We start from the raw sequence: 25,786 nt of genomic DNA on the forward strand, positions 1-25,786 counted from the left end.
TCTTAAAAAAAAAAAAAAACACAGAGGGAGAAGCAGGCTCCATGCAGGGACCCCAATGTGGGACTCTATCCCGTGAACCCCAGGATCATGACCTGAGCCAAAGGCAGATGCTCAACCACTGAGCCACCCAGGCGTCCCACCCTGTTCCTTCCATTCCCTTCCTGAGTTTGCTGTTTTTGATTACTGAAGGCTGCAGACATCTATTTTGGAGACTTTCTCAAACTAGTTTTGCAAAGACTGTCATCCTTGTCATGTGTGGTTACTTAAAGTCTCTGTTCAGCCAGTATTTCTTTTTTAAATATTTTATTTATTTGAGAGAGAGAGAGAGGGGACACGTGAGAGAGCAGGAGCGGTGGGTGAGGGAAAGGGAGAGGCAGAGGCAGACTCCGCACTGAGCGGGGAGCGCGATGCGATGCGGCTGGATCCCGGGTCTCCAGGATCAGACCCTGGGCTGCAGGCGGCGCTAAACCGCTGAGCCACCCGGGGCTGCCACCTCAGCCAGTATTTTGACAGAGATTTCCCTTAATGCCAGGAGCCCAAAAAACGTACCTCTCTCCCAGTCTCTGCAGACTGGCTCTGTGCTAGGGTACCCCTAACACAGAGCCAGTTTAACTCCTTTAACTCTACCTCAACTTCCTACTTGGAATGAGCCCAAAGACCAGCCAGAGGGGAAAGCTCAGGGTCTTCTCAGGTCTCTCCTGAGCATGCATCCTGTCCTGGCCATGCATATGGCTTTCTAAATCCCCTAGGACAGACACATGGTCACATTTGGAACACCCTAATATCCCAAAGAAACTCTCTCCCCAGCAATTCTTCATAGACTTTGGGTGGTCTGTTGTATGTCTCAATCATAATCTTTTGCTTCAGGTGGCTGCAAGTTTTGTGCACCTTTCAAAGCTTTTGAGCAATGCCCACTACTTTTCTGCCCAGTGAGTTCTGAATCGGGCAAAACAGAGACGAGCACCTCATGTCCGTCTTCCTAGCACCAGACAGGTTAGAACAAACACAATCATTTGGGAATAAGGTCTGCTCTGCTTTCTCTGGAACCAGGGTCTAGGGTCCCACGTGGGTAACATGAGCTGCCCTCTTCAAAACTGCCACGGAACCCAGGAGATGAGGCGAGGGCAAGGAAAAACACCATGAAGCTTTCCTACCACTTTGGTCTTTTTCTTGGTTGTTTGCTTGTTTCCTACAAATCTTGGACTATTCTCCGGTTCTGACAAAGTTGGTTCTGATGGTTTCTGCTCATCTTTCGATGTTTCTTTGGAGGGATGGATGTTTGGAGCCACCTAGTCCACTATCTCGCTGTCTCCTGATAGTGTCCTTTGATACACAAAAGCTTTAATTTTGATGAAGTCCAATACGTTTTTCTTTTGTTGCTTGTGTTTTGGGCATCATATTTAAGAAACCATTGCCAGGGGATGCCTGGGTGGCTCAGTGGTTGAGCATCTGCCTTTGGCTCAGGTCATGATCCTGGGGTCCTGGGACCGAGTTCCTCATTGGGCTCCCCACAGGGCTCCTGCTTCTCCCTCTGCCTATGTCTCTGCCCCTCTCTGTCTCTCATGAAAAAAGAAAATCTTAAAAAAAAAAAAACATTGCCAGATCCAAAGTCATGATTTTTAAGATTTTATTTCTTTATTCATGGGAGACACAGAGAGAGGGGCGGAGACACAGGCAGAGGGAGAAGCGGGCTCCATGCAGGGAACCGGACGTGGGACTCGATCCTGAGGTTCCGGGATCACCCCCTGGGCTGAAGGTGGTGCTAAACCATTGAGCCACCCAGGTGTCCCAATGAAAATTAAATTTAAGAGCCAAGACAAAACAACTCTTAAAACATCGGGCAGCCTGCGTGGTTCAGAGATTGAGCATCTGCCTTTGGCTCAGGTCATGATCCCGGGGTCCTGGGATTGAGTCTAGCATCGGGCTCCCCACATGGAGCCTGCTTCTCCCTCTGCCTATGTTTTCTGCCTCTCTGTGTCTCCCATGAATAAAGAAATAAAATCTTTAAAAATTTTTAATTTTCATTCGAGTTTTTGCATCTGGTATAAGGGTTCACTTTCATTCGTTTTCATGTGGATACCCAGTTTTCCAGCCCCATTTGTCAGAGACTGTTTTTTCCCCCATTGAAAGGTCTTGGTACTCTTGATAAAAACCATTTGATCACAGATGTATGGGCTTATTTCTGGACTCTTAATTCTTTTTTTTTTTAATTTTTATTTATTTATGATAGTCACAGAGAGAGAGAGAGGGGCAGAGACACAGGCAGAGGGAGAAGCAGGCTCCATGCACCAGGAGCCCGACGTGGGATTCGATCCCCGGTCTCCAGGATCGCGCCCTGGGCCAAAGGCAGGCGCCAAACTGCTGCGCCACCCAGGGATCCCTGGACTCTTAATTCTATCCCATTGCATGGCATGTCTCTCTTTATGCAAATACTACAATGTGTTTTTTGTTTTGTTTAAAAGATTTTATTTATTCATTCATGAGAGACACAGAGAGAGAGGCAGAGAGGGAAACAGGCCCCATGCAGGGAGCCCGACATGGGACTCGATCCAGATCTCCAGGATCAGGCCCCAGGCTGAAGGTGACGCTAAACTGCTGAGCCACCTGGCTCCCTGCAAATACTACAATGTTTTAGTTACCATAGCTTTGAAGTAATTTTTGACATCTCAAAGTGGGAGTTCTCCAACTCTGTTCTTTTTCAAAGATTGTTTTGCCTATTGGCGATCACTTGCAATTCTGTGTGAATTTTAGGATCCGCTTTTCCATTTCTGCAAAAACAGGCCATTGGGATTTTGGTAGGGATTGCATTTAAGCTGTAGATGGCATTAGGGAGTATCACTATGATAAACAGGCATGTGATGGGGATGACAAAAGATTACTTTCCTGCCGCATCCCACAGCCCTAGGACTCCTCAGAAGAGGGACAAAGGGACAGAATAACGTTTCTTTTTTTTTTTTTTTTAATTTTTATTTTTATTTTTTTTTTCAGAATAACGTTTCTTTTTTTTTTTTTTTTTAATTTTTATTTATTTATGATAGTCACAGAGAGGCGCAGAGACACAGGCAGAGGGAGAAGCAGGCTCCATGCACCGGGAGCCCGATGTGGGATTCGATCCCGGGTCTCCAGGATCACGCCCTGGGCCAAAGGCAGGCGCCAAACCTCTGCGCCACCCAGGGATCCCCAGAATAACGTTTCTATGTACCATCTACTGGATCTGTGTAGTTCCCTGAGGTAGAATGAAACTTTAAGTTTGGGAGATTATTTGATTATTTGCCTGGTTGATTTGAAAATATTTTTTATTATTATTATTTTTAAAGATTTTATTTATTTATTCATGAGACACAGAGAGAGAGGCAGAGACATAGGCAGAGGGAGAAGCAGGCTCCATGCAGAGAGCCAGATGTGGGACTCAATCCCGGGTCTCCAGGATCACGCCCTGGGCTGAAGGTGGCGCTAAACCGCTGAGCCACCTGGGCTGCCCTATTTTTATTATTTTTTAAAGATTTTCTTTATTTATTCATGAGAGACACAAAGAGGCAGAGACATAGGCAGAGGGATAAGCAGGCTCCATGCAGGAAGCCAGATGTGGGACTTGATCCTGGGACCACAGGATCACGACCTGAGCCAAAAGCAGACACTCAACCGCTGAGCCACCCAGGCGTCCTGAAAACATTTAAAATAAACATTTTGTCCTTGTTCTATCCCAAGGACACATAACTTGACTTCTTCATGCAGGTGTGTATGGATTCATCCGAAACTCTCAGTAGCCTCCTTCTGAGACGAATGATAGGTAAAGGTGGGGTCTGCCCCTAAGAACAGCTTTCTCCTGGCAGAGCTTCTGCAAGAGTGAACACTGAGCATTCACAACAGAAACAGTGCTAGAACAAGTCTGAGGTGGAGGACACAGAAAATACTAAGACCCCAAGTTAGGTACCAACTTAGTCTCTCAAGTCATCTGCTAGCAGCAGCAACTGCAGGAAGGCTCTGGAGCTAAACCATCTAGTGAGGAGAAACCAGGTCAGTAAGGCAATGCTATCAGCAAAAAGGCTAGAGGGGAGCTTCAGCTACATTGAAAAATATACAGAAATTAAATTATTGAGGAGATCCTTCCACACCCGGCCCTCACAATTTAACACACACCCAAGGGGAGACAGGTTTCCCATTAACCTAAGCAAGAATTGTCTTCATTAGAGGGGTCCAAGGATGGGTGGTCCCGTGTTAGATGTGTTTGACCAGGGGCCAGAAGATTGCCTGGTGGGATGCCATTGGGAGATTCAAGGATGGGAAGGCTCCCGGAGCAGATGCCAACCTTGAGGTCCCTCTCAGCCCTGTGAAAGGGCTAGACACTGGCTGCAGGGCTTCCGTGGGCCTTTGTAGAGCTGATAATCCTGTAGATCCCTGAGAAGGCTTCACTGGGGATCTGACCTGCTATCAGATCTGGTCAGGGGGCCACCTTAGCTCTCTCAGCAAGGTACCTTGATGCACTGCTCTAGCGCCCCAACAGGCCTATGGGCCAGAGCTGAGGAGGAACAGGCTCCTGGCCTACAACACCAGCGGCCTACTTGCCAGCTGAGCCAGGCTGGAGAGGCTTCAGCAATCCAGACAGCACTTCCCCAATTTCCATTTATAATTTCCCTCCCACCCCACATCTGGCATAATTTTCAGCAAAACCAACAAGGCAGTAAATAACCTCAAGACTTAGAGTGAGTGGGGAACCTGGGCGGCTCAGTGGTTGAGTGTCTGCCTTTGGCTCAGGTCCTGATCCTGCATCAGGGTCCCCACAGGAATCCTTCTTCTCCCTCTGCCCATTTCTCTGCTCCTCTGTCTCTCATGAATAAATAAATAAAATCTTAAAAAGAAAAAAAGAGAGTAAGAAAGTTGTTTCCTTACAGTTCCCACTCTGGGTTTCTAACTTTTTTTTTTTTTTTTTTGGTTTCTAACTTTAAGAAAATTCTCAGGCAGCCCCAGTGGCGCAGCGGTTTGGCGCCGCCTGCAGCCTGGGGTGTGATCCTGGAGGCCTGGGATCGAGTCCCGCGTCGGGCTCCCTGCATGGAGCCTGCTTCTCCCTCTCCCTCTGTCTCTGCCTCTCTCTCTCTCTCTCTCTGTCTATGAATAAATAAAATCTTAAAAAAAAAAAAAAAAGGCAAGAAAATTCTCACTTGGGTGCCAATGTCTGACTCCCCTATGACATCTCTTACCCTCCCTCTATGCAAACAGAACAAGACTCAGGCTCAGAGTCTTTGCAGGCACAGTATCAAACTGCAATTTCATGACATTATTTACATTCATTTTTTTACAGTTACATTCTATTTATATCAAGTATAAATTTTTCCTTTAAAATCAGTTAGGTTATGGGGTAGCCCCGGTGGCGCAGCGGTTTAGCACCGCCTGCAGCCCAGGGCGTGATCCTGGAGACCCTGGATCGAGTCCTATGTCGGGCTCTCTGCATGGAGCCTGCTTCTCCCTCTGCCTGTGTCTCTGCCTCTCTCTCTGTCTCTATGAGTAAATAAATAAAATCTTAAAAAAAAAAAAAAAGGAATTTCCTATTAAAAAAAAATCAGGTTAAAAAAAATAAAAATAAATAAAAATAAAATCAGTTAGGTTTGAAGACTGAACTGAGTTAATTTTAAAAATATTAAGTGGGCAGACCGGGTGGCTCAGCGGTTTAGTGCTGCCTTCAGCCCAGGGCCTGATCCTTGAGACCCAGGATCAAGTCTCACGTCAGGTTCCCTGCATGGAGCCTGCTTCTCCCCCTGCCTGTGTCTCTCTCTCTGTCTCTCATGAATAAATAAATAAAATCTTAAAAAAATAATAATAATAAATATTAAGTAATTCACAGTATAAGAAGTACAGAGATCTGACAAAAATCATGAATGTACTACTCTGACAACTCAACTCTGGGGAACACTATTCTAGAATAAGGGCTTTGGGTTCAATCTTTTTCCATCTCAAGTTTTCATGCTTCCTGGATTTTGTCTGTTCCCTTTGGTTGTTGCTATTCCCTAACAAAGATTATTTTTGAAAAATCTCTAACCTTATTTTAGCTGGCTGAAGGGAAAAATTTATTTTTACCTTGGTTAGGACAAGAAAAACAGAAGGGCCTGGAGGTTAGTGAGAGAGTGCTACTCCCTTCCCCCTAGGCTCCTAAACAAATGTCTGGGGATTCATTGTAAAAGGTCACCTTAAAGTGGAGAAGAAAAGGAAAGGGAGAAAACTGCAATCTTTAATAAATGTTTATCTTTTCTTTTTAAAAAAAAATTATAAAATTTAAATAGTTGATTAAAGGTAAAAATATATTGTTACAAAATTTAACAGATTTAAATGATTTCTGGATCTCTTGACTTTAAGCCCAATATCCTCTCTCCATTTGATCCTACATTTGTCATAGATCCCACTTTCAGGTTTTTCTTTAGCAAGTGCAGGGAGCTCTGGCGGAGGTAGCAGGAGGTGCCCTGGCAGGACCAGGTGGCCATCCCCCCAACTGTGCCCCCCCTATTGCCAGCACTCTCCAAACAGGGCATGTGAGGCGGGTCAGGGGTCTCCCGTGCCCTGCAGGCCCCTTTTCTCGCCCCTTGTCTCTCTGGGGGAGTGCCAATCTGCCCTGAGCTTGGCACCTTCCCAGCAGCCAGCCCCACACATGGCTTCACTCCACTTTGATTCTGCTCAGTTCCCATCTTCCTTCTCCGTAGAGTTTCAGAACCAAGGAGTGAAACTGCAAGAGACCAGCATGACACAGAGATCAGGCTGCCTTGGCCACAACAACAGGAGGCCATCCATCCCCTGCGCTCTCTGCCACCCATATCCCCTATCTGGAAGGGCCCTTGGCCCTGGTCAGGCCCCACCGTTGGGCTCTTCCTCCTCCTGAGACCACCTGTATGAGCTTGGGTACCTTCTCAAGGCTATGTCGATGTCCCACACTGATGAAAGTCATGCCCAGCTGCTGCCCAATGCGGTAGAGCTCACTCTCTACCTCCTCGGTCAGGGCACTGGTGGCTTCATCAAGCACTGAGGGAAGAATCCAGGGGGAAGAGATGGAGTTCTGCCTCTGACCCACCTCTATTCCTCCTCCAAATCACACTCACCTCTGGCTGGTACCCAGCTGGTACTCAAGCTGCTCTTAGGAGACCCCTGCCGTCGAAAGAGCATGGGCCAAATGAGCAGGGGGCTAGGCTTCACCCAGGAAGCCTTCTACAAGCAGTAGGACAAAATCCCCCAGCTGCCTACAGTAAGCGCAGTACTGCCTAGAACCGCTCACAGCAGGGATTCTCACCTCCCCCAAGGATGTCAGCCCCTGAAGAAGTTCACACCTGCCATTTCTCTGCCAGGCAGACTGGGGGTGTTGCCCACTTATGAATGGCAGAGCCTGAGGCACATAAAATCACAAGGTTTCAAGGCTGGCTCCGGCTGCTGCAATGGTGATGCTTATGGACTGGTGTGTAACACATCCAGAGCTGCTCTGAGGATGCCAACCTTGCTGCCGCGTGGGCAGAGCCCTGCCATCCTCTCCTGCAGGGACAGAGATGTCCAGCCATGCACAGCGGTGCTCTCCTACCCATCTGAACACCTCCCCAGTTATACATGAACACACACACGCGCCCTTGTGAGCACACAGTACCTGGCATGCACACTCACCTGCATACTTTGGCTGTAGGTAGAAAAGCCGGGCAAAGGAGAGCCTCTGCATCTCTCCTGGGGACAGAACATCATACCTGAGGAACGGGAGTAAGAGGACTGCTAGACGAGGCTATAGCTTGGCTTTTGTATAGAATGTGTCTAAGCAAGAAGAGGTTCTTGTGGCAGGGAGGCTGGCCCCAGGACAGATGGACATCACCCTCCTCTTTCAACCACTGTCTAGACCTGCTGCCCACATGAGATGAGGCCAAAACATTGCTCCTGAGGGCATGAACATGTCCCTGATGAGCAGCAAATACCTGGAACCCACTGTCTTTCGGGAGAACTGGCTCTGGAGCACCCCGACTCCCTTCTTACCAGTTCCAATCGACTTGCTGGTCCAGACCCTCTGTCCTTGTCACCAAACTGGACTGTAACACACCCAAAAGGAATGCTGTCCGTGAGAGGGCCCATCCCTGCTTCCTGGCATCCCATCACACACATCTCTGAGACAGAGCTACACCCCTGTGGTGCACTAGCAATCCTCCTCAGGCAGAGAGGAACAGCCCATCAACTACATTGTTTACATTTGCTGGGGCATGATGACAAGGAAAAGCAGACTGACTTAGTTTTATTGTCATTTTAAAATTAGATTCGGGGGGATCCCTGGGTGGCTCAGTGGTTTGGCGCCTGCCTTTGGCCCAGGGCGCAATCCTGGAGTCCCGGGATCAGGTCCCACATCAGGCTCCTGGCATGGAGCCTGCTTCTCCCTCTGTCTGTGTCTCTGCCTCTCTCTCTCTCTCTCTCTGTCTCTATCATGAATAAATAAATTTAAAAAAAAAACTTAAAAATAATAATAAAATAAAATTCAATTCAGGGCAGCCCAGGTGGCTCAGCGGTTTAGCGCCACCTTCAGCCCAGGGTGTGATCCTGGAGACCCAGGATCAAGTCCCACATGGGATTTCCTGCATGGAGCCTGCTTCTCCCTCTGCCTGTGTCTCTGCCTCTCTCTCTCTCTCTCTGGGTGTGTCTCTCATTAATACATAAATAAAGTCTTTTAAAATAAAATAAAATTCGATTCAGAGAATGTACCCCCTTGTTGCCTGTAGCTGGCCAACTGCTGCCATCACTTTATACCCCCACTCCCACCGTCCAGGCTCATACTTCTAGTCTGGGGCCCAGGGCAGTATGCCAGCTCTGCTGGACCAGCACTCGCGGTCAGGGCTACCAGGTGAGCTCGGACCTCAGGGACCCTGCCTGTACTCACCAGGCCTGCCAACTCCAAAAACCTCAGGATCCTCTCATCATCAGTAGAACCTGCAAAACAGAGAAGCCTTCCTCAAGAAGTCATCTCCTTCTGGGTACCCAGAATAGATGGGGTACATAATGCAAGGGGGCAGGGGTGGGGGCGCCAGAATCAGGGCTAAGGCTCTGCAGTGACAGGGTCATAGCACTTAATACATAAGGGCCAGGCAAAGGAAGTAACCCTTCCCTTCCTCCAATGGGTGTCTCTCCTCAAGGAGGGGAAGACAGAACAAGATGAGGTCAGGGTACAGACCCCAAAATCATAAGCACTTGAAGGAGGAGAAAAAAACGGACCTCAAACTAGCGGCCTTGCTGGAGCCTCTGCCAAAAGGCAGAGCAGGGGCAATTTAGTTGGGAGGACATGCCCCAAGGAGGCCCAGCTCACCTGAGTCCGGGTAGATCTCCTTCAGGGGATATATCACCTGATAAAACAAAACCACATAGGCCTAAGGTGAGGGCAGAGAACTGGTGCTGTACACAGCCTAACCTTCCTCAGAAACAGCCCCAGGAACTGCCAGAGGCCAGGGTCCTCTCCCCCTGATGACGGTAAGGAACACCCTAGCCAAGGGTCCAGTGGGAGAGGCTGGGCCAGCAGACAGTGAGACAGGGTCACTGCAACCTTTGGATGTGTGGCTGCAGAGAAAGGGTCTGGGAGACTCCTAAGGACCTGGCCGCCAGAATCCAACCTTGGTGTTGAACAAACGTATGTGGTATTTGGTTTTGGCCTCCACAGGTTAACCCTGCCCCCAGGAGCTGCTCTAACTACATGGCCCAATCCATGGATGTGAATAAAATGTTCTTAGAGCCAGGGAGTTCCTGAGCAGGGAGAGCTTTATTACCTCACCTTCGGCCTCGTAACTCTCTAGAGCTGAGACCTGTCATATTGCCAGAGGTCTCAGTTACGGTAGAGGCAGGAGGGGGCCCCAGGCTGACCTGCTCCCGCAGGGTCCCATCAGTGAAGAATGGTTTTTGTGGCAGGAACAGCACCCCATGGGGTCCAAAGTCCGTCAGCATCTGCACTGAGCCTGTAAAGCCCACAGAAACCTCTATTTTGAGATCTCCCAGAGAAAGGAAATGCCTTTCATTTCCTTTCCCTGACAAAAATGCCTGGATTTTTACAGATGCACATACACACACACGTACAATCACACACATGCACACCACCGGGCCACACCGGCTCAGAGGCAGGGAGGGCCGATTCTCACCCTGTGTGCTTGCCCAGAGGCCACCTAGAACCCTGAGCAAGGAGCTCTTGCCGGTGCCTGTGTTGCCCGTGATGAGCAGGCTCTGCCCCTCAGAGATCTTCAGGCTCAGATCCTTGATTAAGGGCTTGTGAGAGGAGGGGGCACAGACGGAGACCCGCTCGAGGAGAAAAGCTGTGTCTGCTGGCTCTGCGGCTGGCCACCCTGGGGCCCTGTGTTCAGAAGATGAGGGGAGTGTGGGGAAGATAAGTGGTGTCAGTGCTGCCAAGGGGCAGGGTCTTCTCCTTGGGGGCCTCACCTCTGGACAAGGGGTTGTTATGGGCTTAACTGTGTCTTCAAAACAGCAGGCAAGTCTCAACCCCTAGTGCCTCAGAATGTAACTGCATGTGAAGAGGAGGTATTTAAAGAAATGATTACATTCAAATGAGGCCATTAGGGTAGAGCTCTAATCCAATACAGCTGATGGCCTTTTAAGAGGAGGGAGACACACCAGGGACGCTCGCGCACAGAGAAAAGGCCAGGAAAGGACATAGCGAGAAGATGGCCATCTGCAAGCCAAGGAGAGAGGCCTCAGGAGAAACCAACCCAGCCAACACCCTGATCTTGGACTTCCAACCTCCAGAACTGTGACAAAATAAATATCTGTTGTATAAGCCACCCGGTCTGTGGTATTTTGCTGTGGCAGCCCAGGCACACTAACACAGAGGTAGGGCTGTGCGGTAGGTAGGGCTGTGCGAAGCCCCATCGTAACTGATCTTAATCACCTAGAGATCACAAATATTCTCCCTACTTCGCAGATGAGGAAACCAAGTCTGGCAGCTAAGTAACTCACTCGGTGTCACGGAGCTGAAGCTGTCTAACTTAAAAACTAGTGGGTTTGCACAGCGCGTTGACCAGCAGGTATAGCAGGATGGGCGTGGTGGTTGTAAAAGGACCTGGAGTTCCTGGCTCTGCACAGATGCCCCTCTCCCCCAGAGAACAGAGCCTCTGGTCTCCTGTGGTCTCCTTACCATCTCCCCAGGCCCAGGCCCAGAGTGGCATAAAGCCTGAATTCTAAACAGGGACAACAGTTAAGGCTTTAGTCCTTAAGGAGAGAGCTGTGTGTAGCCCTGGACCTCAGGCTGTTTCCATTTTCAAAAGCTTACTCTGTGGCCACTGTCCAAGCACTTTCCATGGACTATGGTATCTAATCCTCACAACCACCCTGAGAGGAAGGTTCCATTACTGTTCCTCTCACAGAGATGAAGAAAGTGAGACACAGAACAGTTGGGTAATTAGCCCAAGAAAGCGAGGACACGGGCAGCCCAGGTGGCTCAGTAGTTTAGCGCTGCCTTCAGCCCAGGGCGTAATCCTGAAGTCCCAGGATCGAGTCCCACGTCGGGCTCCCTGCATGGAGGCTGCTTCTCCCTCTGCCTGTGTCTCTGCCTCTCTCTGTGTGTGTCTCTCATGAATAAATAAATAAAATCTTAAAAAAAAAAAAAAGAAAAGAAAAGCGAGGACATGAAACAAATCCTCAGTGCACAGAAAGGTCAGAAACATCAGAGTGCATGCAATGAGACATGGGTAAAGACACATGTGGGTGTGAGCCAGGCCGGGGAAGGAGAGAGCTGGCATACCCCAAGGCGAGGGGCAGGTGGCAGGGCTCAGTGGGAGATACCACTCAGATTTGTTTTCTCATCTCGGGTCCAGGCAGGTGTGTGCACTGTGCTTCCAGCAGCTGGGGGAAGGTGTAAATGACCACAACAGGTGCCAGATGCTGGAACAGATGCTGGAACAGTACCGCTGCCTATGAATACCTGTAACGTGCCTGGCACTAGGCAGGCAGCTCTGGCATCTGCTCCACAAAACTCTGCTGCCCAGCTGGAAAGGGCACGGCTCCAAGGCAAACCCAAGCTGAGGGCACCCAGAGTTGCCTCCACCACCACCGCACTGCCCTGCCAGCCTGGCACCCACCTGTCCATGTTCCACTCACTCTCATCCAGGATCTCGCCACCCCGTAACTTCAGGGACATGTCCAGCAGGGTCTCCTGGAGTTCCCCAATCCTAGGCAAAAAGTGAAAACCTGAGTTTTCGGGGCGGGGCGGGACAGGCAAACATGTTACTCCTTCTCACACCCACTAGCATATGGTTTCCCTCTTTCTTTTTTCATTCAGTTACTTCTCACGGCACATGCTTTCCTCAGGACCTGGAGAGGGGCCGGACACAGCCTTACCTGTGTGTGTAACCAGCCACATCTGAGAGTGTGCTGGAGAGATCGATGAGCCGGGTGAAGCAGCTGATGAGGTAAATGCACACAAAGGCATTCTGCACAGGACAGTGAACAGTGAGCGTAGGCCCTGGCTCCAAGGCCCTGGGCGCCAGGCCAAACGGCAGAGGGGAGGGCCTGAAGGGTCACCAGAAGGGATCCTCACCTTGCTGACCAGAGTGCTAAGCTCTGTGGGGCTCAGGTCTCCATAGACACCACTGAAAATAGGGATGGCGATCACAACGTAACTCAGGATGCTGCCCAGATAGTCAAACGTGTTGACCCCAACTGCAGAGGACAAAAACACCCAGGGTAAGAGACCCAGGGACCATCCTCATGCTCTGAGGGAAGAGGAAGCCAAGGAGGACCAAGCTATTCCCTGGATCCTCGTTCTCCCAAAGATGCTCATGGCAAAGGCAGTGGCTCCCTCTGCTTAATTCCTTCACCACAGCTAACAGTAGTGCAGAGAGACAGCAGGGAGGTGTGCGAAGGGAAGTGGACTACCCCGCTCCTGTGGCTTCTGCCTCCCAGGGCTCCCTCTACCTACTGTACAGCCAGAGCTCCTTGGACATCAGCTCCCTCTGGGTCTGAAGGAGTCTCTGCAGCCTGCGATCTGTCCTTGTGTGCTCCACGTGCCCAGCTCTGAAGAGAAAGGCTGGGATGTGGACAGGGCCTAGAAAGCCTCAGCCGGACTGGGGGACACTCCATCCCTCATTACACTCTCCTTTAGGGACCAAGCTCATGCAAATGGTCTTCATCTCAGACCCTTTCTGAAACTAGCATCCATTCACTGCTTCATTTACTCAGCAGTATTGTCTGGGGAAAGAACATGAACTCTAGATTGGGTAGACCTGGTTCAAATCCTGGCTCTGGCCAATTACTAGCTGGGTGATACTGAGATGTTACTTAAGCCTCAGGGTCTCAGTGTCTTCTGTAAAATGGGGCTAGTAATACCCACAAAATAAGTTAGAGTGAAAATTTCTAGATAGAAAGCATCAGGCTGAAGACGGGCCCTCAATAAATAGCACGTGTTATTAACAACTATACACGGAGCAGCTGCTATGTGGTAGGCTCTATGCCAGTCAGCCAGTGAGATAAACAGGTGGATAAAATAGTCCCTGCCCTTGATCTCCCAGTTTAGGTGGGCAGGCAGACGCACTGCATTTTTCACCTGCCATAGAAAGTGTTAGAGGGACAGAGAAGCCACGGAAGAAGCCATCCAGAGCTGCAAGAACCAACCTGCTTTCCCCAGAGCCCAGAACTTCGCCAGAGGCTGCAGAACCCCAAAGCCACTTAGCGCAGCCCCGGCTCTGTCATCACACAACCAAACCCCACCTCATAGATTCCTGGTATCCTTGGCGCCCCCAAGTGGCAGCAGCTGCAAAATGCAGCAGACATACAAGCGCAAAGGTCCCAGGGCTATTAGACCCAGGTGATCTAAGAACAGCTTCCAACTAACTTCAACACACGCTTGTGGGGCCTGAGCTATTTTTCTGGGGCCAATGATTCCAGAGGTCTCAAAGAAGGAAGGGTGCAGGGACCTGCCCTGACCTTGAGGGAAGGAATGAGATTTCACAATGCTGCTGTCAAGAGATCAGATATTTGTTCTACTTGGACAGTGTTTGTGGGGAGCAGGTCTCCCGATCTCCTGAGACTTCCTTTCCCTCCTATCCTACAGAGACAAAAGATCAGTTTTTGAGACTCTGATCAGCCAACAGGCACTGGCAGAAAGCCATTTTACAGATGGAAAAACAGGCAGAGGCAATGCCTTATAGTCATCACCAAGACAGGAAGCATTCACTTGTTTCATTCTTGGAACAAATTTAGGCCCCATGCTGAGCCACTGGAACAACCAGCTTCAGAAGCAAATACCTGGACCTAAGGATGAGGCAGAGACAGTGAGAGACATGGGGAGAGGGTCATAGCCAAGTGTAAGGACGCTCAGCTCCTGGGTTCGGCGGTGGTGGGAGAGCCACACGATTCACCTTTCCTTTTCTGCCATCTCCACCATCACCTCTGATGAGACCAAAGGAAACTCTCCCCACCTGACTCACCTGAAAAAAGCAGCAGATTCAGCATTCACCCGGATTTGCATGTGCTTGAACCTGGGCAGACCAAAGGGAAATGTGTCCTGACAACGGGCAGTATTGGTCCCCAAGGAAGCAGACCTCCAAAGAGGAACCTGGTTCCACCTTGAAACTGGCTGCCTCAGCCCAGCCCCTCCTTAAGCTGTCACAGGCTGGGAATCCCAGGGCCTGGGTGGGGTGGGAGGAACTCTGCAGACAGGGCAACCCCTCACCTCCCTAGAGGACAGGTGCATCCCTGCCCGTGCCACCTCCTCCCGGGGCCCAACCTGAAGGAGGTCAAGAAGCACAGCACAGGGGCTTGATCTATTGGCTGAGCCAAAATGGGGAGGTTGGAACAGAAACACACAGAAGGCCAAGGGATGATGCTGGCCAACCAGACACAGGTCTCGGTGCTGCTCAGCTATAATCTCAGTAATGCCCCTCACAGTCCCCTCTGAGGGCAGTACAACCATCCCCATTTCAGAGATGGAAAAACTGAAGTTAGGGAGGTTCAAGACTCACCCAAGAGCACAAGGCTAGTAACTAGCACAGGCTGCGATTCAAAGAGGCTGTCTTACTCCCGATCCCATTCCTTAACCATTACGCTCAGCCCAGAAACCTCAAGCAAGAGAGACACACCTGAAATCCCCCTCCAGCTTCTCCTGCTGCACCAGCTTTGCCACGATGGGCCCCATCAACGTTTTGTTCACCAGGGTTCCCAGGATGAAATACCCAAAGATGCTCATAGGCCCGAGCCAGCCTGTGCTGGAAGGCAGAGAGAGGGAGGGTCGGGGGTGTCACATATTCCCGCAGGCCTCAGACCGGCTTCTTGCTCACTTTCAAGTAGCCCTCATCCAATTTCAGCCAGCAGTCCTGTGGGACCTCTACTCCTGTGTGGGGGCATCTGATACCCAGTCTAGGTTGTCAGAGTACCAGGACCCCTGACACTGAAATGCTACATGTCCAAAGGGAGGGTAGGGGCCTGAGCACAGGACACAGGAAGCCTTCCTAGGCTGCAGGTGGGAGGGAGGGAAGACCAGCCTCTTCTGGACCCTGACCTGGGGAGCGCGTTTGAGTGAGGGACCTCGGGGGAAACAGCTGGCCAGGGAGGAGAAGCTTCACCTTTGGAAGCACTGGTAGGTGTAGTAGATGAGGGTGAAGGGGGAGATGATCAGCTTGCTGGCCATGCTGCTGAGCTGCCGGCAGAACCGTTCCACATCCTGGCTGATGCGCTGGTCCCTGGAGCCAAGAACACAGAGTCTTCCAGCACTGTTAGCCACAATCCAGGGGGAAGATGGACCCAGACAAGCACTGGTTTTGCTAGAGGAACTAAGATCCTTTAAGGGCCTTTAAATAGGGTTCTGAAGGGCAGCCCGGGTGGCTCAGCAGTTTAGCACCGCCTTCAGCCCAGGGTGTGATCCTGGAGACCCGGGATCGAGTCTTGTGTCGGGCTCCCTGCATGAACCCTGCTTCTCCCTCTGCCTGTGTCTCTGCCTCTCTCTCTCTGTGTCTCTCATGAATAAATAAATAAAATCTTAAAGAAAAAAATAAATAGGGTTCTGAAGAATTGCTTCACAGGGTACCTCAGTTTACCCCTCAGGAATAGTAGCAAACAAAGGGCCAGTACTCAGGAGTCCTGAGCCGGTTCTGAGTAGCACCAGAGAAAGACCTGAGGGTAAATGAGCTGAGTTTCTGGATGAGCAGGAAAGTTAGCCCCTCTATCTGGCTCCTCCAATCTCTTCTGTGAGCCTGAGCCTGCCCCTATTTTAGCTATCTGGCTGCAGAAGCTTCATATGGGTTGAGTTATGGAGAAGCCTAGAAGAGAAAGATAAGAGGCAACAGGAATCACAAGAATCTCTGCTGCAAAGCTCAGCTTTGGCTGATGAAAGGTCACCCCAGGCAACAAAGTGCCTGGGGTTGGTGACTGGAGAGGGAATGAGCATGAGGAGAGAACTCCTATGGCCCACTGCACCACCAGGGCCACACTGACTCCCATTTCCACTGAGACATGACCTTGGACAAGTCACTTGCATTCTCTGGGCCTTTTTCCTCGCCTGGAAAGTAATAAGTGCTCACATTGGAACACTTGCTACATGCCAGGCGCTGCATATTATGTATTGCATGAATCTCCTTTGAGATATTCTTGAAATAGGAACTCTCCTCCCAAAAAAAAAAAAAAAAAAGAAAAAAAGGAACTCTCCTCCCCATTTTCCAGAAAGGGAACCTGAGGCTCAGGGACAGAATGAAGCAGAATGAAGATCTGAATTTTTTTTTTTTTTTAAATATTTTCTAGTTTTCACTGATTTCTTTTTTTTTGATCAAGGCATTATTTAGAAGCTTATTTTTTTAATCTCCATACACATGGGGTTTTTCTTTTTTTTTAATTTTTTTTTATTTATTTATGATAGTCACACAGAGAGAGAGAGAGAGAGGCAGAGACATAGGCAGAGGGAGAAGCAGGCTCCATGCACCAGGAGCCTGACGTGGGATTTGATCCCGGGTCTCCAGGATCCCGCCCTGGGCCAAAGGCAGGCGCTAAACCGCTGTGCCACCCAGGGATCCCCGACAAAATGGACAAAAGGGAACCGCTCCTAGTACTCAGTTCCCTATTCTCAGCCCTACAGCTGTTCCAGGGCTCCTCCACAGGCTCCCCTTGCCATAGGGTGCTGATTAATGTTTGCAGGTAACTGCAGAGGGACTCCAGGGGCCTGCCTCAGGGACTCTCCGGGGTTAAGCCGGACCAAGAGGACCCCGCAGAGGGCAGGGGGACTGAAAGGGGGCGCCTACGGGTTATCGACGTCATCCCGCAGCACGTTGAGGGTGTAGTACACGCGGCCCTGGAAGTAGAGGTGGTGAAGGTGCTCGGTGAGGTCCTTTCTCCAGCTCACATACAGCAGGTTGCAGGTGAACTGGTCAAAGCTCTTCAGCTGTGCAATGGGGGAAGCAAGAGGCAGTGAGGGAGAGCGAGAGATGGCTTACTGCAGGTCTCAGCGAGGAGCTCAGCGCTGGCAGAAAGCCTCTGCTGACCGGTCCCAGCCCACTCTGATTATTCTCCATCCACTCAGCACTTCCACTGGCTTAAAGTGTCAAGTCAGGGGATTCTTTCCTCTTATGCTCATTCCTCCACCATGGGCTGAGGGGCTTGCCAAAGCTAAGGCCCTCTGGCCTCTTTATATTGTACTGTCTTATTCTGAGAGCAGGTGACCTTCTGGAGACTGGGGATGGCATCTTCTATGCCATTTATGTTCTTACTTTTGTTTCCCCAAACTTGGAACAGGGTTCTGTATGCGTGCTTAATGCCAGAAGACCCATCAAAAGCGCCCAAGGGTGATGAGGAGGGGCTTCCTGAAGGAAACAGGTAGTACAGGCAGACAGAACATTAGGCGTGAGTCCTAGCAGAGGCCTGACTCTCATGGTTCACCACTGATGGAGCACCTGAATGCTAAGCCCAAGGCAAGGCAAGGACAATAAGCTCAGTGTGGCAAGGAAACAATTACCTGGGTGTGAGGAGTGCTACAGCAGAGGTTAACTCAGTATTAGTTCCACAGAGAAGAGGGCAGAGTTTGGTGGAGGAAACATGGAGAAAGTTGAGGACTTGAAGGAGGTGACAATAGCAGAACCTTGAACAGTGAGCAGGCATTGCCCAAGTGAAGAGGGGTGGGGAAGGAGGAGGCTGTGAGGGAAAGCAGCAGGTGCAGAGGCTGGGAGGGGTGCCATGGCACCAGGCTGAACCACGGCCTCAGCCCCACAGAGAAGCAATAGCCCCCTGGCTCACCCCAGTTTTCAAGTGCTTGGAGTTCCCTGAAGCAAGACTTCTGGAAATGGAAGGGACGAGATCATTTCTGCTGTATTCTGAATTAAACCACAACCTCATGGCCTAGCCCTGGGAGCTTGAAACATCCAAGGAATTGGGACCAAAAGAAAAATCAATGCCCTGTGCACAGTTCTGACCTCCAGTTCCCAGAAAAGGGAGGGAACATACTCCCATAGCTTGATTCCTGCTTCCTAGCATTCTGCTGACCCTAGGCTGGAGAGGAAGAGAAACACAGGGAGAAAACCTTACCATGGAGTTGAGAACGATGAGCATGACAGCCAGGAATGTCAGGGTTTTAAACCCATCCAAGTCTTTGTTTCCCAGGACCCCATAGTACTGACTGGGGATCAAGCCAACCTGGTATATCACCAGTTGTTCTGGGGTGGAGAGAGGGGCCAGAACTCAGTGATGAAGGGTCAGAAAGGCTTCCCCTTGAGTCCTTGCCTTATCAACTCCCCAGAGAGAAGGGACCCCCAAACCAAGGCTGCCCTCCCTCTGGAGCTTGGGATCACTCACTCACCCAGTAGGGCCACAAACAACAGGGTCAGGAACATCAAGGCATTCTGTGATGACCAAGAGGGAAACAAAACCTTCTGTATCTGCAGGAACCGCTGGAGAAATTGCAGATCTAACTTGGGCCTGAAGAAGAGATGTAAGAGAAGTCGAGAGAAACCTAAGAGGGCAGTTAAGCCTTAAGGAGCAGTTACCAAGTTTATCAACATTGTTCTGGGGAGGGGTCCATGCCATGGAGGAAGAATGGCTTATATGAATGCTGAAGGTAGTAGGCTGGAAACAGACCAGGGAGAGAAAAGAACTTCTTTAAGCTGGTAAATGCTATAAAAGGTTATTTACCAAAAATTTACAGCAAAAAACAAAAAAACCAAAACAAACATAGTTAATGAAGAAACTTTAGCCACATCCTCTTTATGGTCACAAACACAACAAGAAAGCCCATCAAGGATTTTAAGGTCCTGGCTAAATCAATAAAGGAAGAAAAATAAATGAAGCAAAAGAATTAAAAGGGAAGAGATTAAATTGTCTTTATTTGCAGATAATGTGATCATTTGTACAGCAAGCAGCAAATCAATAGACAAATGCTGGATATAAAACAAGCTCAGCTAGGAGCTGGGTGGCTCAGTCTGTTAAGCATCTGCCTCTGGCTCAGGTCATGATCCCAGGGTCCTGGGATTGAGCCCCACGTCAGGCTCCCCGCTGAGTAGGGAGCCTGCTTCTCCCTCTCCTTATGCCCCTCCTCCCTGCTCGTACCTGTCTCTAATAAATACATAAAATCTTAAAAAAAAAAAAAAAGTTCAACTAGATACATGGTTAACATACAAATATCAATAGTGTTCTATACCAACAATAACCAACTGGAAAATACAAAGAAAATAAGATGTCACTTACAAAAGAAATGCTTTAAAACAACTATGAAACATGCAGGAATTAACTTTTAAAAATAACCTATAAGGGATCCCTGGGTGGTGCAGCGGTTTGGCGCCTGCCTTTGGCCTTTGGACCCGGGATCGGGTCCCACGTCGGGCTCCCTGCATGGAGCCTGCTTCTCCCTCTGCCTGTGTCTCTGCCTCTCTGTGTGACTATAATGAATAAATAAATAAAATATTTAAAAAATAAAAAATTTTAGGGATCCCTGGGTGGCGCAGGGGTTTGGCGCCTGCCTTTGGCCTGGGGCGCGTGGCCTGGGGCGCGATCCTGGAGACCCGGGATCGAGTCCCACGTCGGGCTCCCGGTGCATGGAGCCTGCTTCTCCCTCTGCCTGTGTCTCTGCCTCTCTCTCTCTCTCTCTCTCTGTGTGACTATCATAAATAAATAAAAAACAAAAAAAAAAAAACTTAAAAAAAAAATAAAAATAAAAAATTTTAAAAAAGTATATCTTTTTTTTTCTTTTTTTAAATTGTTTTATTTTATTTATTTATGATAGTCACAGAGAGAGAGAGAGAGAGAGAGAGAGAGGCAGAGACATAGGCAGAGAGAGAAGCAGGCTCCATGCACCGGGAGCCTGACATGGGATTCAATCCTGTGTCTTCAGGATCGCGCCCTGGGCCAAAGGCAGGCGCTAAACCGCTGCGCCACCCAGGGATCCCTCTTTTTTTTTTTTTTTTTAAAGTAGGCCCCATGTCCAGCATGGAGCCCAACATGGGGCTTGAACTCACAACCCTGAGATCAAGACCTGAGCTGAGAGCAATAGTCAGATGCTTAACCGACTGAGGCACCCATGTGCCCCACATATTTTTTTAGATTTTATTTTTAAGTAATCTCTATACCCAATGTGGGGTTCAAACTCACAATCCAAAGATCAAGAATTGCAGGCTCTACTGAGCCAGCCAAGTGCCCTAGTATAAAGACATCTTAGAAAAAAAATGAAAGCTCTATTATAGGATGTGAAAGAAGACTTAAATAGAGTTGGCATGACTTAACATTATAAAGACTTCATTTCAAACAAAAGTAGTCTATATAAATTTAATATAATACCAATCACAGAGCAGCCCAGGTGGCTCAACGGTTTAGCGCCACCTTCAGCCCAGGGTGTGATCCTGGAGACCCGGGATCAAGTCCTGCTCAGGCTCCCTGCATGGAGCCTGCTTCTCCCTCTGCCTGTTGTGTCTCTGCCTCTCTCTCTCTCTCTCTCTCTCTCTCTCTCTCTCTCTCTCTGTGTCTCTCATGAATAAATAAATAAAATCTTAAAAAAACAACAACCCAATCACAGCGGAACTTCTCTGAGGAACTTTATATGGAAATATATAAAGGCCCATAATAGCTAAGGGCAACTGTGAAGAATAGGAAAGGAAAAGGGAAAAAAAAAAAAAAAAAAAAAAAAAAGGAAAGGAAAAGGAGACCCAAACCATCAGTTGTAAGATAATCAGGGGTGCCTGGGTGGCTCAGGTAGTTGGGCATCTGACTCTTGATTTCGGCTTAGGTCGTGATCTCAGGGTCGTGAGATCAAGCCTCATGTCAGCCTCTGCACTGAGTGTGAAGCCTGCTTAAGAGTTTCTCTCCCCAGGACACCTGGATGGCTCACCAGTTGAGCGTCTGCCCTTGGCTCAGAGTGTGATCCTGGGGTCCTGGGATTGAGTCCTGCATGGGCTCCTTGCATGGAGTCTGCTTCTCCCTCTGCCTGTGTCTCTGCCTCTCTCTCTTTCTGTGTCTCTCATGAATAAATAAAAAGAATCTTAAAGAAAAAATAAAAGATTCAAGGAAGGTATGTGCAGAGTGTAAAACCAACAAGAAATTAAAACCTAGAGCATGGGGGATCCCTGGGTGGCTCAGCAGTTTGGTTGGTGCCTGCCTTCGGCCCACGGGGTGAACCTGGAGACCTGGGATCGAGTCCCACGTCGGGCTCCCTGCGTGGAGCCTGCTTCTCCCTCTGCCTGTGTCTCTGCCTCTCTCTCTCTCTGTGTCTCATGAATAAATAAATAAAATTTTTAAAAATAAATAAATAAATAAATAAAGTACATAAGATATATGCAGCCCTCAGAAATAGAAACGAGGTTACTATTGAACGTATGATCTCAAAAACACAACGTTGAGCAAAAAGATTTTTTAAAAAGTCACAGCAGGGAAAAAAAAAAAAAAAAAAAAGTCACAGCAGGGGATCCCTGGGTGGCTCAGCAGGTTTAGCACCGGCCTTTGGCCCAGGGCGTGATCCTAGAGTCACGGGATCGAGTCCCACATCAGGCTCCCTGCATGGAGCCTGCTTCTCCCTCTGCCTGTGTCTCTGCCTCTCTCTGTGTGTCTCTAATGAATAAATAAATAAAATATTTTTAAAAAAATAAAAAATTAAAAGTCACAGCAAAAACAAAACAAAACAAAACAAAACAAAAAACATAAAAATAAAAATCACAGCCTATGATCCTTCACAGGAATTCAAAACCTCTATGTACCTTTCAAGGTAAGAGTTTTTCAATACACCAGCGGGTGTCTGAGTAAAGGGGGCGAAACGGGATTGAGAAAAAGGAACGAAGGGAGGAAGGTAATAAATTAAAACACAAAGAGGGGCCGTGCAGCGGACCGCAGTGTGTCAGGAGCTGAGGAGGACCAACCCAATCCCGAGCACCGAGGCTCTGAGCGACAGGATCCCGCACCCCGAGCGGGATCCTCCTTCGCGGGGGCCGGGGCTCTTCAAGCCACCCAGCCCAGCTCGCCTCCCCAGCCGCCCCGCTCACCTGGCGCCAGCCCTGGCCGCGGGCCCCCGGGCCGCCATGAGCCGGGTTCCACCCTCGGCGCGGGCCCCGCTAGCCGGAGTCGGCCCCGGCAAAAAAAGTCCAAAGACCACGCCTCCCGCCCAAGAGGGGCGGGGCCACGGCGACCACAGAGACGGGCGGATAGAGAGGACGGCGCCGGGAGACGCGGCCGCTCCCGGAAGCGACCCACGGAGGTCGAAAAGAACCAAAGAGGGCGGAGCGCCACATTCTGTCGACGCGGCGCCTGCAGCGCCCCCTGCTGGATCGGGGAGGTTTCCTTTTTGACCAGAATAGCTGCGGAACGGGACTGTTTAAAGTATTTTAGACTCGGATTTTGTGTGTGTGTGTGTGTGTGTGTGTGTGGTTCACTGATTCCTTTATTTATTTAGGAGGTAGGGGGAGGGACACGGGACAGAGGAAATTACCTACAGAGAAAGAGTTGGGGAGGGTCTGCAGGGGCTGGGCTAGAAAGCAGTAACACTGATTCTACAGTTGAAAAGGAGTAGTGCACATTTGTTAAGTACCTGGTGGGAAAAAAAAAAGAAGTACCTGGTGGGAGTCTTGTAATAAAACCTACCTTATGAATAAGTACAGTGGAATACTACTTAGTACATTCATACGTGTTTCTACCATCTTAACATTTTTATATATACAGTATATGATCGGTTTTTATAAACGTACAGCTTGAAAGAGAGATCCTTCTTGTAATAGGTACAGCATGAAACATAAATCCAGCATGGGCCAGCCACATTCCAACTGAAGACCCAGAGTAAGCAAGGCCAACAGCCCAGCCCCCCGCCCCTGCTCAGCCCGGCAACCCGAACCCCCGAACCCGACCGTCCTGGCGAAGTGGAAGCCAGCGCCCCTCTGCACCTGTGGGGAATATAGATGTTTCGTATATTCTCCCAAAGAAGCCACAGTGATCTTCTTTCTTTCTTTTTTTTTTTTTAAAGATTTTATTTATTTATTCATGAGAGACACACACACACAGAGAGAGAGAGAGGCAGAGACACAGGCAGAGGGAGATGCCGGAGCCCCATGTGGGACCTGATCCCCAGACCTAGGATCAGGCCCTGGGGCCAAAGGCAGGCACTAAACCGCTGGGCCACCCAGGCTGCCCACCAACTGGATTTAAGTATGATCTCTACTATGAAAATATACATGTAAATACCTGCAAAGGAAAAAGGAATAACAAAATGCCATATATATCATATCATTCATTAATATATTAGCTCATATTTGTAAATTATCTACTAGATAATTTCCAACTGTTTAATCCAGGAGTGGGGATAGTGGGAAACCCGACAGAACACTAAAAATTTTTTAATTAATTCCTTAATAGCAAATATACTGTCAAATTTCTAATTGTCCCCAGCTGTGATTTTTTTTTTTTTTTTAACAGTTAAAAAAATCAGGATCCAAGGGTGCCTGAATGGTAGTCGGTTAAGCCTTGGACTCTTGGTTTCAGCTCAAGTCATGATCTCAGGGTAGTGGGGCTCCGTGCTCAGCAGAGTCAGGTTAAGATTCTTTTCCTCTGCCTCTCCCTCTCCCTTTGTCCTTCAGCACTGTGCTCCGGCACTCTCTCAAGTAAGTAAAAGCTTAAAAAAAAAAAAAAAATCAGGATCCAAATGAGGTCTACACATGGCAGTTGATTGAAGCATTTTTGGAGACTCTTTTACACTATAGGTTCCTCCTCCACCACCTAAGGCCAACCTCCTAACTGGTTTCCCCACTTAAATTCTTGTTCCTTCTCTAAACCAGTTCCTTCATAGCAGGAAGGAAATCTGCAAAAACAAAGGAGATCAACACCTCACTTAAACCTTTCAGTGCTTCAAAAGGCTCTAGGGCAAAAGAAAAAAAAAGTCTCTAGGGCCTTGGCCCCACCTACCACTCCAACTTCTTTAGGGGCCAGGAAACAATCCTGTTCCCCTCAACATTTCTGTTAATTTTTACTCTTCCTCCGGTCCCCAGCTTAATGTCTCTTCCCCAGAAGGTCCTCTCCTGACCACCCTCTCTAAAGAAAGACTCCATTATTCCCTCCCATAGCACTCCATTTTCTCACCTGATAGCACTTATTGAACATTGTTGTTATACTTTCATTCTGTGTTAACTTCATTAACGCCTCTCTCCACAGACTGTCCGCTCCATGAAGGCACCCACCATGTCTGTGTGTTCACCATGACTCTGTCTCCATTGTCCAAACACACTCAGGAAGGGCACAATAAATATTTGTTGAGCAAAGATGAGCTAGGCAACTTCACCAAACACAGGTCAGTGTCTCTGTTCATCCTCTTTTCAGCTAGGACAGAGCTTCCCCCTTTGTACCTACTGGACTCCTGGGCTACTTCCTCATTCTCCTACATAGACAAGGGGAGGACAAACTGGTTAAATAAAACAAAGGGAAGTAACTTGGCAATAACTACCAAATTTTAGATGATGCAGTGGTTTCACTTCCAGGCTTCTCTTAGAAAACTATTTACTCAAGAGCACAAAGGTTAATCACAGGAGTGTTTCTGCAGCATGGTACTTAATTGCGAAATCCCAGAAGCAACCAGAATGCATATCAAAGGAGGACTGGTTAGATAAAGTGTGACACAATCACTTTGTAGAATACACTTTGCAGCCCTTAACAGGAGAGCCCTGTCATCACCAAGATGGTTTAAGAGCATGGACTTCAGAGCCAGGTTACATGGGTTCAAATTCCTACTCCACCACCAAATATCTGTGTGACCTTGGTCAAGGTGCCTCAGTTTCCTTATCTGTGAAATGTAATAATGATTGTTGTGGGAAATAGTACATGTGAAATATGTAAATATGTAACTATGTAAGGTACTCCGTTCCCGGAGGCCAGGATCACACCCTGAGCCCAAGGCAGACAGTCAACTGCTGAGCTACCCAGGCGTCCCTTAACTAGCTTTTTAATTGAAAATTTAAACTGAACACGTTCTATGTGCCAGGCACTAGTTAATTGGGGTGCCTGCCTGGCTCAGTAGAAGAGGATGTGATTCTTGATCTCAGGTGTTAGGAGTTTGAGCCCCACACTAGATATAGAGATTACAAAAAAGGGATCCCTGGGTGGTGCAGCGGTTTGGCGCCTGCCTTTGGCCCAGGATGCGATCCTGGAGACCCGAGATCGAATCCCACGTCGGGCTCCCGGTGCATGGAGTCTGCTTCCCCCCCTGCCTATGTCTGCCTCTCTCTCTGTGTGTGACTATCATAAATAAATAAAAATTTAAAAAAAAAATCTGGATTTTTTTTTTTTTTTTTTTTTTTTTTGAGGGAGGGAAAAGAGGTGCCTCCGGTAGCTCACTTGGTTAAGTGTCTGCCTTTGGCTCAAGTCATGA

The 25,786-nt window shown here is 48.9% G+C and overlaps 1 protein-coding gene across 5 annotated transcripts; it reads right to left on the reverse strand.

Moving 5' to 3' along the window:
- Positions 1–6,215: 6,215 nt before the first annotated feature.
- Positions 6,216–24,834, reverse strand: ABCD4 (ATP binding cassette subfamily D member 4). 5 transcript variants are annotated; one of them, XM_025442992.3, is made up of 19 exons: positions 24,505–24,834; positions 18,764–18,882; positions 18,493–18,620; positions 17,217–17,356; positions 15,552–15,668; positions 15,069–15,194; positions 14,418–14,468; positions 12,911–13,005; positions 12,530–12,651; positions 12,331–12,422; positions 12,072–12,161; positions 10,122–10,330; positions 9,850–9,941; positions 9,302–9,338; positions 8,879–8,928; positions 7,990–8,042; positions 7,633–7,709; positions 6,890–7,005; positions 6,216–6,712 (listed from the first exon to the last, which is right to left on the reverse strand). In XM_025442992.3, the coding sequence occupies exons 2-19, from the start codon at positions 18,795–18,797 to the stop codon at positions 6,644–6,646; spliced, it is 1,698 nt and encodes a 565-aa protein (XP_025298777.1). In that variant the 5' UTR covers positions 18,798–18,882; positions 24,505–24,834; the 3' UTR covers positions 6,216–6,643. The 5 variants fall into 5 exon arrangements, 4 of the variants coding, with proteins under 4 accessions (XP_025298777.1, XP_025298776.1, XP_025298780.2 ...); XM_025442991.3 differs by lacking the exon at positions 24,505–24,834 and adding an exon at positions 22,425–22,583; XR_003134887.3 differs by lacking the exon at positions 24,505–24,834 and adding an exon at positions 22,425–22,583 and having other exon boundaries at positions 6,679–6,712; positions 7,633–7,689.
- Between the last annotated feature and the right edge of the window lie 952 nt (positions 24,835–25,786).

The sequence above is a fragment of the Canis lupus genome, chromosome 8 (assembly GCF_003254725.2).
Source record: "Canis lupus dingo isolate Sandy chromosome 8, ASM325472v2, whole genome shotgun sequence".
NCBI classification, from domain to species: Eukaryota; Metazoa; Chordata; class Mammalia; order Carnivora; family Canidae; genus Canis; species Canis lupus.